The sequence below is a fragment of the Sebastes umbrosus genome, chromosome 9 (assembly GCF_015220745.1).
Source record: "Sebastes umbrosus isolate fSebUmb1 chromosome 9, fSebUmb1.pri, whole genome shotgun sequence".
Classification (NCBI taxonomy): domain Eukaryota; kingdom Metazoa; phylum Chordata; class Actinopteri; order Perciformes; family Sebastidae; genus Sebastes; species Sebastes umbrosus.
The window spans coordinates 11,278,640-11,289,692 of NC_051277.1; the positions used below are offsets into that span (position 1 = coordinate 11,278,640).

The following is an 11,053-nucleotide window of genomic DNA, read 5'->3' on the forward strand; positions in this document are numbered from 1 at the left end:
AAAAAAGTGTTTAAACGTAAACAAACCAATCAACCAATCAATAAACACAGCGAGCCCCGAGGTGCTGCTGAGCGACTAATAAACAGAACAACAATGACGGAGATGGCACGGACAGAAAAGAGCACCTCTGTCAGAATCTCATTAACAGAAGATCCACAGGAAGACGTCACAGAGCTGCTGCGACTGTTTGATGGATACGTCCTCTCTGAGAGCAGAAACACTACAGCAAGACTTGAAAGATATGAGGATGTCAAGAATTATTGCTTCAGTGGAAATATGATTTCACATCAGCGCTTCCACTCCGAGATTTCTTTCGTCGGCATTTCTTAACAATTTAATTACATACAGTAAATTGCTGAAGCACTCAGACAGTGCATTCCTCCACCAAAGCATGCATGGTTTAAATGTGTTATTTCAATAAACAGAAACTGTTTAGGAAGTTTTTATCTGTATCTAGATTCAGGCGTGGATCAAAACACAAATAGAGAGAGATGATCATGGTGATTTTAAAAGTAAACTGAAATTCTGTCCAGCACTACTAATATACTTTATACAAGGATGGATTTCAGTGACACAGTCACAACTACAATAATTTGGCAAGCAATTACAAGAAAAATATGCAGTACATAAAAAAAACGTTTTTTTTTTCTTCAATCATCCAAATATTTGTTGTGGTGTGTTTGGTGAAGATTTGTATAAAAAGATAGTTGGTGTGAAGAAAAAGCTGTTTTGTAAAAAATGTAATATGGCAGGCTGTTTCAAAAATCACCGGCCTTTCGCCCAGGAGTCCGGTGTTTGTACCCCGTGTCAAACCAAAGTCAATGTTGATTTATTTGTCACGTAACTTCCGTACTTATGTAATGCCACTTCCGGAGTTATTTTAACCCAAACCACGATCTTAACTAAGCAGTTTTGTTGCCAAAACCTAACCAAGTTGTTTCCTGTGAAGACGAAAGTTTATATTGAAAAGACTGTATGCATGTAACGAGTGGAAATTGACTTCTGTTGCTGGAGATTTGTAGGAGAATGCAAGAAAAATGACGAATAAGATATGATATCACACAAACCATTGTATGAGGATACGTTGCAGAAAAATTGTAAGCAGAAGTGTTTGTAACCTGTACTGACAGATTTGCCTTGAACTAATCCAAGAAATCACTGCATCTACACCTCATTGCCAAAAAGTTATGAGGAAAAACATAAACGCTTTATAGATGGCCATGTGGTGGCGCTATTTCTCTCCATCTGCACCACAGTCATCAAATTTAATTTAGAGGTGTAGTGTGTAGGATTTGGCCGCATCTAGCAGTGAGGTTGCGGATTGCAACCAACTTAAATTTCTCCCTTGTGCTAAGGTTGTAGGAGAACTACGGTGGCCAGCACAAAAACAGACAGGAAGTAACGATTTAACCCTCCTGTTGTCTTCGGGTCAATTTGACCCGAAGACAACAGGAGGGATAAATCCACAGAAATTCAACATTAGGTCATGAAAAATTAACAAAAGTATGCTCATATTATTAATAATAGCCAGACAAGAAAACATTATTGTCAAATAATAACCTTGTTCATTATCATCAGTTGGCCTGTTTAACCCTCCTGTTGTCTTCGGGTCAATTTGACCCGAAGACAACAGGAGGGGTAAACAATTAAAACTTGGGTTCAATTAAAAAGCTTTTATTGCAAGGATAAACTAGCTGATGCTATGATGCACAGGTTGTCTGTAACTACAGTGTCAGTTAAAGGAATCATTTAATGAATCCACATACTGAAGACTGGTATTATTTGGTTCATAATTCTTTATGAAGATGATATTGTTGCTCCATCGACTTTATATTAATTATTGCTGTGTGAACACATTGATGCAATTGATTTAGCATCAGTACCTTCAGTCTTCCTATCTGCTTAACCTTCCTCATCCCCTCACTTCTCCTGAACCACAGGGGCCGTTAACATTATCGGCTTTATGACATAACTGGTAAAGATCACTGGGATTCCTCTGAGCCCCCACTCCTCCGGTTTAAGTCCTCCGACCATATTCTAATGCTCGCTCTATTAAAAACCATTTATGACTGCGATGACTGAAATGAACTTAACAAGTCTGTCATCGCTGCAGCTTTGTTAGCGTCAGTTGAGCCAATCGAATGTGAAATGGCTCGCCGGGTGACGAAGCCCCCCGACGGTGAGCTTTGAGGCTGAGGGATTTGGTCCGGGTGGACAGGTGGTTCCACTGGAGAGGCAGGAGCTCGGTACAGAGCCTTTGAAATCTCCTCAACTGGAAAATGTGGTGGCTTTTGAGACGACAAGAGGTCTACACTACAAACCGAGCCATTTAGTCTATAGTGCAGGGTCTTAAAAACCTTACTCTTTGTAGAACAAATGACGTTACAAAGAGCTTTACAGTACTAACAAAGAATAAAGAATAAAAGTAAATAAAATAATTCAATAAAATAATTTCAGCACTTGCAACAACTACAATCAGTTAAGAAAAAGCCATGAGCTAAATGTTAGTGAACGAGTATGAAACATTGCGCAACACAATGAAATTCCCTTGTTTCTACATTAATCGGACAGTTCAAGGGTATTTTTTAATTAAATTATACTGTATGTCTTTTTTTTTTTAAAGACAATGTCACCTTGAAGTTAAAATACACTGAGGCAAATGAAGTTCTCTTAGATTTAAAGCTTGTTCGGCCCTGCAGTTGTCTCTTTGTTAGAAAGTGCTGCAGTTGATTTTCAACAAATGAAAACACATTTCTAATGAGAGTTTGCAGCTTGAAAATACCCTGTAAAATTAATAGTATAGTAGCAATAGTTGTTGGAGATTTAGACTACAAGACATGAAGGTTTCACTTAATGTTCTTATTCTGTTTTATGATGGCCTTGTAGTTGTACAGAACACACTCATCAATTAGACTTGTTAAGAAGAGTTGGCTTATTGCCAGTAAAGAAGTACAAAACCTTTTAGTTTATCGAGGCACATTAATATCTAATAGCTTTCCTCCATGTGTGCTGTTCTCTTTCTCCTTTTGGTGCAACATCTAATATTTGTTGTATTGATTCACCCAAGGACATTCTGATGCTGTCTTGTTTCTGTTATGATGTAGAGTATTTCCAGGGACATCACACAACAGGGGCATTTAAAAAAAATACTAGAAATGATGTTCTTCCAAATCAATAAATAACTGGGATGCATGCTAGCTCATGACTATGGCCCTGCAGAAGGCTAAACTATTTGCAATTTTCTCTCCAGCTCTCTAAAAGTTTAGCCTTCTGCTAACGTCTAAGGTTAGTAGCAGGCTAAAAAGTAACATTTTCGATCCATCTTTGAAACGCTTTGCTGATATTGTAGCTCGCTAGAGCCTCAAATCACAGTATGTAATTTCGAAGGGCTTTAAAGGCCCACAAGTTTGCAAATAAAACAGGACGGTAGTTCTCATAGAATTGCTGCTATAAAACAGCATCAAGATCACGAACGGAATGACGTTTGAAATGAATGACAACAGGTTACTGTATGGAACTGCCAAACCCTGGGGTACCACTTGAATTACAATATGCTGAAAGGTTATTATGGAATGGAAAAACTGCCTAACCCGCCTTCAAGGTTTGGGAAAACAGGTTTGGGACAGGATGAGAATCTTCTTCATAAATGTCAGATGTGCTACAACAAAGCCATCCATACTACAGTATTTCACCTCTTGCATTGGCCTATATGGATACAATTCCAAGGATACTGGGCTAGTATGCCTTATACAATGTAGGGATGGATTTTTTGAAATACGGTAGGATTATTGGTTGAAATTTATATTTATGCCTGAACTGAAAAACACTGAAAACAAGCATTTTGGAAGGAAAGGTTAAATACATACTGTATATGTTATGTTATGGAAAATGAACTACAACACGGGTAAATAGACATTTTGTCTTTAAACCTGGCCTTAAACAGGGTTGCACAGGTTTCTCTTCTTTATCAATACCGTATGTGAGTATAAACGTGCCTCTGGCTGCTCCATCGAGTGAACTGACCAGTTATCTGACATTCACTTCTTCATGACAGCTGACAGCTGAGAGGTGAACACGCGAGGGCGAGATATCTTCCTGAGGAAACTGACCTCTAAGTCTCACTCGGATCAGTGAACACGGATATTATCTACCCCACATGCACACACGCAGACATACGTACCGACAGTTATGTGTTCACGTAACACACACAACACGCTCTCACATACACAAATCAGTCACCAGGCTTGCGAGTGCACAAATGATGCCGTTGACATTAATGAGGAAGGGGACACACTTGTGAAGCAGCTAACGATGCCAATCATGGAAATATCACACTGATAGCCCGCGTAACAAGCCATCATGTCAGAGAATGAGCCATCGATTAACTTGGATCTGACGTGTTTCTTTTACACATGTGGAGCACTTCCTGATTCAAGCCAAGCGAGCCAATCGCAAGGAACAGCAGAATAAAAACACCATGTGCAACACGTGAGGGTTTCTAACGTTATTTACAACCTGATGTTAAAGTGCACTGAAAAAGAATGTCATGTATCTGAAATAGTAGTAGTAGTAGTAGAGATTTTTCCATCTACTTCTCAGCAATATTTACATGTATTTTACAGTTTCACAGTTTCTGTTGTCAAGGAAAGAAACTGACATGAAAAACAACTCATTAAGTTTTTATTCTCATGCAACAGTTATGTGTTATGCATTAAAGGAAATATAAACTACATGGCCAAAAGTATGTGGACATTTGATCATTACATCCTTAAGGGGAGACACTACAGGTGAAGGTAAACATTTTAACTCATATAGATATCACCATGAAACTTCCCCAGTTAATTACTCACATTAAAACAATTTTTTTTTTGTTCAAGTTTTCTGAAATTGTATGTATACATATGCAAATAATGCATTATCTAATGCTAAGTGTTGGTTAATTTAGACAAAATCTACAGATGCAAATAGACAAAGTTTAATAAAATAAACAGTGTAACAACTGTATTTTGGATGTTTTCGTTCCACTAGTCTGAAGACATGTCATGGAAGCAAAATAGCCCAAAAATCTCAAAAATGACCAATGCATGAAAAACAATGTTTTTGCCTGTGTGTCTCCCCTTACGTAAAAGTTACTCCAAAGGAAGACGGCAGCATATCTGCAGTTTCAAGCTCTCAGTTTTACTCTAAAACCACCATAACAACGGTTAATGAATACCAGCTGCATCAATGGGATGATCATGTCAAAGGCCAAAACCCTTCTGAATGATTTAACATTCAATGCTCTCAATATCTTATGAACAACTTCTAAACATTTAAGCTGCTACAACAGCCTCCACTCATCTGGTTTCAGCCTTTCCAGGTTTCCAAGTTTGGAATCCGGCTCCAGGGATTTACTCCCATTCAGCCACAAAAGCATTAGTGAGGTCCAATACTGATGTTGGGTGGTAAGGTCTGGCTCACAGCTGGCGTTCAATTCATCCCGAACATGTTGGATGGGGTTAAGGTCAAGGCTCTGCACAGGAACTACCTTCATTAGAACCAAGAGGCTAAAACCATGCTAAACAGCCCTTAAAAGTAAACAAAAGGTCCACATACATACTGTAGTGTAAACTGGGTTACTCTATCATGAGGAGAAGACATTCCTTCTTGCCGTTAAATGGTGAACAGCCTGATTCATGATAACCGAGAAGATCTCACTATAACTGAAATGATAGAGAGCGAAAGAGAAATATGAAAAACATACATTTATATTTGAGAAGAAAGAAAAATGTTAATTGGAAAAGAGTCAAACTTATTTGCATTGCCGGCTTTGGTTTCCAGCTCACTGGCAGCCTTACATATCATTTACCATCCTCCAGCTGATTGCAAATCTGGGCTCTGGTTTCCTTTCTATATCTAAATATTAATAGTCTCCATTACACGAAAATTACTTTCATCTCCGACTCACATGGAGGGATTAGATTTTAATCAAGGAATTAAATATGGCTTTCTACTCCTGCTGCAGATGGGAGAGGATGGCAGGCAGTCAATTAGCATCATGCTCTGTTTGCAGTCTCCCAGTGAAGCCTGATAAAGTCTTTGTTATCACAGAGGCTGGAAGAGCACAAACAAAAAGACAGAGTGAAATGTGGGAATGAGGCAACATAATGATGAGCTTCTGTCAAGGATCAATGCATCAATATAACTTTCAAAAACAGCATTTGAAAGGATACTTTTTTGAATTAATAGACTTGAATTCTCAACCAAAAACTGCATTTATGGAGTGTTTATATTCTCCAGGTAACGTATCGGAAGCTCAATCTTCAATCACAGCGACTGCAGAATATTAATGTCTGTTGTACTTTTGACTTCTATTGTTATTCTGGTAATCAAAATGAAGCATCCACCGCTTACAAAAATATCAGTGGCCAAAATGTATTCACTTCACTTGACTTTTCAATGGAAACTCACTTTGCAGCTGCCATTAAAACTACAAGAGGACACACAGTACATAATACATAAATGTGTAAAATATATATATAGGTAATCATGACCCGAAACACAGCAAAGTAAAAACACAAATCAACTGAAAATCTAATTCTAATCAAGCGCTTTGCAAATTTAAAAACATAAAAATGACAGGTGTTTTATCTGTTTGTTTGTTTTTTTAATCAGAGGCAGTTTAAGCCTTTGCCTCAAACTATAACTCTCCTCTTAAAAAATGCTTCTTGATTCTTTGTTCGCCCATCATTTTTTCCTTTTTTATTTTTAAAATCACATCATGTTAAATCATTAAAAATGCAATCATGAAATCAAATTATTCAAGAGATTAAAGATCCTATTCCTGAATAACATTTTATTTAAAATGTGCTTATTTGACAGTTTAAAAAATGAAGCTTTGAGTGAACATTTAATTGTCTCTCAGTGTAACGTATCGCAAGGCAAGTTTAGGCTACAAGAAAAGTCAATTAAACTATAAATCAAAAGTGTAGTCTAGTCAGCCAGCATGTTCTTTCCAGCTAATCTGACCCTGACAGAATGTGTTCACTCACTTTCTTCACTAAATCAGAGTGAATCCCAGGTGAGATCAATGCAGGCTGATTAGCTTGATGACCCACAGCAGGTTTGCTGTCTGTCTGCTGGAGTATTTAAATGCTGAATCAAGGTGAATGGTAATAGTTGTTAGATGCTCGGTGGCGCAACATGGCTCAGTTTGTCATTTTCGTTTTCATGCTCGTGACACTTGCTGTTTCAGCAAAAAACTTTTTTAGAGAGACGCCAAGTTGTTACCAGCCGCCGGCCAGGAAAGCTGACTTTGGGGTGAAGTAAGTTGCCTGATGAGTTTCACTTTTTGGCTGTAGCTTTGTGTGTTTTTCATCTGTTATACTAGCTATATCCAGCTGTGAGGTTGTTTTTTTTGTGGTCTAAAGGAATTGAAAATATATCTGTACCAACAAGCCCATCTTTTTAGATGAGATGTTCTGATGACAATACATCGTACTCCCATATGCTGCTGTAATATTGACCTGCTGCCCTTTTAAATCTCACTGCTTATAAAACGACTCACAATCTTGTGTTTCTCTCAGAACCACAGCTCGTCCTCATGAACTTCTGAACCTCGCTGTGCTGCCAAAGTCCTTCGACTGGAGGAACGTCAACGGCGTCAACTACGTCTCTACAACTCGGAACCAGCACATCCCTCGGTACTGCGGCTCCTGCTGGGCTCATGGCACCACCAGTGCAATGGCAGGTGAGATGTTTCCTCTGTTCCAGCCTGTGTTCAAGTCAAATTAGAAACATTTTCTGACTTGCTGCCAGATGTTATTTATTGGCAAAGCAAATAGTTTAGTTTAAATTACATTTTAAAACTCTAAGCAGACATACCTCTAAACCAAAATTAGTGTTTTACATTGGAAGGAACAGTTGGATGGACATTTGGGAACTACTCTAATTTGCTTTTTGCCAGCAACTTCATTAGACCAGTACCTCCTGAACAATAAATCACAATCATGTATCGTTTGTTTAATTGATAAAAACAATTTAAAACAAATGTTATATTCCTGGCGCTGGCTTCCTACATCTATACTGCAGACAAACAAGTGATTTTGTAAAAAAAAAAAAAAAAAAACATTTCCAAACATTGCATTATTTCTAAGGCTAAGATTTTATATTTGGCTAACCAAAAAAAAAAAAATTGTAACTCAAACTTGGCTTTAATTGTTTTCATGACTGTACCAGGGTTGTATTAAACTAAAACTAAAAAATATTTTTTTGTAAAAACTATTACTATTTAAAAGATTAATCTGAAATGATACTGCCTGGGTGAAATAATAAAATTTAACTTTTTTATTTATTTTTTTTTTTAAATCTATAATATCACTACCGAAAAAAGGAGACGGCATGAATTCATCGTCAACTCTCTTGATGTTGAACCACAGAAACTGAACACACTTGACATTCCAGGAGATGATGCAATGCTGCAATTATATCAGTAAAGTAGCATGAGATTAAATATTAAACATTATGGCAGTTCCTACACAGTTCTCCAACCATGTATTACTTGAGAGATTATACCTGGCAGTAACAACTACTGTAGAACTAAATGTATATAAATTAATCTTTTCTGAAATTAAAACTAACAAATTAAATATAGGTCAAAACTATAATTAAAACTAACTGAAAATTGAAAACTATTATAACCTTGGACACATTTGGGACATGTAAATATGATTAAAGCTACTTTGCTCTAGACCTGACCGTGCTCTAGTCTGAAGTTGTTGCAAACAGTGAACCCATCGTTCTGGTGCACCATCTCTACCATGTGTTGACTTTTATCTGAATTTGGAGCTCACCCATTTGGACACGGCATCGCTGATGGGAAATCAACTATATTGTCAAGAATAGTATGCAAATTAAATCTTGTGACAAAATAACAGATGGGATCCTCGGTGATATCAAATCACTTGAGACTCGAGCTGAGCTTTTCCAAAACAAATATTGCATTTGTGGGGGAACATTTATTCTCTCTGCCTCTTTATGTAGATCGTATCAACATTAAGCGGAAAGGAGTGTGGCCATCTGCTTATCTGTCCGTCCAACACGTGGTCAACTGCGCCGATTCCGGCACCTGTCACGGCGGGGACCAGGGAGGCGTGTGGGAGTACGCGCACAAGTATGGCATCCCTGATGAGACCTGCAACAACTACCAAGCCATTGACCAAAGTAAGAACTCTGCAGTAGTGTGCAATGTTTCATTCAGCATCCATGAAGCTTTTAAGACTTTCATTTTCCCCCCTCAGAGTGCCGACCATTCAATGCATGCGGGACTTGCACAACTTTCGGGAAGTGCAACCATGTGCAGGACTACACTGTGTGGAAAGTCGGGGACTATGGCGCCTTCAGTGGACGGGACAATATGATGGCAGAAATCTATACTGGAGGACCAATCAGGTTAGCAGGGACTTGTATGACTGCATTTGAAATGCTCTGTTTTTTGAGGATAGCTAATCATTACATTTTCTACCAGCAATGGCCATAAATGCTAAATCACTTTCCTCTTCCCCCTCAGCTGTGGAATCATGGCCACAGAGAAACTTGACGCGTACACCGGCGGTCTGTACTCGGAGTACGTCGAGACACCTGAAATCAACCACGTTGTGTCAGTAGCAGGCTGGGTGATAGAAAATGGCACTGAATACTGGATTGTGCGCAACTCCTGGGGAGAGCCTTGGGTGAGTCATTGCATAGTAACCTAAAGAGCCTCACTTCTTGCATGATTCAGTTGCTTTTAAACTTGGCATTTGCAAATTGGATGTTGGACTGAAATGCTGTGGCCATGCCTGATTTAATATCAAAGTGACCTTTTGATATTTCTCTCCTCTTTAGGGTGAGAAAGGCTGGCTCAAGATTGTGACAAGCGCCTACAAAGGAGGAAGTGGAAGCAAGTACAATCTAGCTTTGGAAGAAGACTGCATGTATGGAGATGTGATCGTACCTTCAACCTACTAGTAGAGTCGAGGACTGTAATTACATGTGACATAAATTATACATTAATCCTAATTAAGATGCATGGTGGTATGATTGTAACATCTTGTCTTTTTAAATGTAGTTTTGTCTATAACTAAAATGCCAGTGCTGAATCGACTCAAGCTTTTGTTGTCTTTGGGCCACATTATTTATTTTTTTTTTAAACTGGAGTTGTCATGGTCGGGCTTCAAGCCAGTGAAATAAAATTGTGCAGTGTTCAACTTGATCCTGTGACTTGTGCTATTTTTGACTTTAAACTCTGAAGGTGCAGTAAATCTGAAATGGAGACAATTCTCCATTAGCTTATTTCTCTAGTAGACTAAAGCTAGAATGCAAAAGTCTCTGGTACATGACACTGCAACAAGTCAGGCTTCACATTGAAGGGGCCTTTTGTAAAAGAAACTCACCAAGTAAAGCTTCAGTCCAATATTTCTCACCTATCATGGAGCCTTTTACAATATTCTGGCCAAGTATCCATTGTTAAGGTAGCATGTTGTGTATATTCTCATACGGAAAATGACACAACTCGTCACTTGGCTTTAAGGGGTGCTTCAGCACTTAAGTATTAAACTTACGGTTGAGCTACTCATGAGAAACTGAATGTCTAATCTCTAGTGTGGGTTGAGATGTCCTTAACATCTTTCAATAAACCCCCAAATGACCCTTCTTTCAAATGCCCTATTCGGGCAGCATTCCTTATTGCATACTTTTTACTTGGTATGTGTTGCAGCTGCCCTTACAAAGTAATGTACTGTTGCGTGCAGTATGCATAAAATTGGGATATACCACTTTGCCTTGAACTTTAACCCACTTGCTCATATCTGCTCTGCAGAGGATTGTGGGTCAGAAAAGCATGCTGACTTGCATACTGCAAAATGCAATCAGATGTAGGACATCCTGGTATTTTTGGCATACTGTATTTCCAATACTATGTATTGGGACTAGGGCTGTCAATCGATTCAAATATTTAATCATATGATTGTCCATAGTTGATCACAATTAATCACATTTTGATCTATTCAAAATGTACCTTAAAGGGAGATTTGTC

General features: G+C 38.3%; 1 protein-coding gene across 1 annotated transcript; it reads left to right on the top strand.

The window, feature by feature from the left end:
- The first annotated feature begins 7,135 nt into the window (after positions 1–7,135).
- On the top strand, positions 7,136–10,231 carry LOC119493816 (cathepsin Z-like). The gene is made up of 6 exons (XM_037779282.1): positions 7,136–7,304; positions 7,566–7,729; positions 9,022–9,201; positions 9,279–9,429; positions 9,548–9,710; positions 9,865–10,231. The coding sequence occupies exons 1-6, from the start codon at positions 7,183–7,185 to the stop codon at positions 9,985–9,987; spliced, it is 903 nt and encodes a 300-aa protein (XP_037635210.1). The 5' UTR covers positions 7,136–7,182; the 3' UTR covers positions 9,988–10,231.
- The last annotated feature ends 822 nt before the right edge of the window (positions 10,232–11,053 follow it).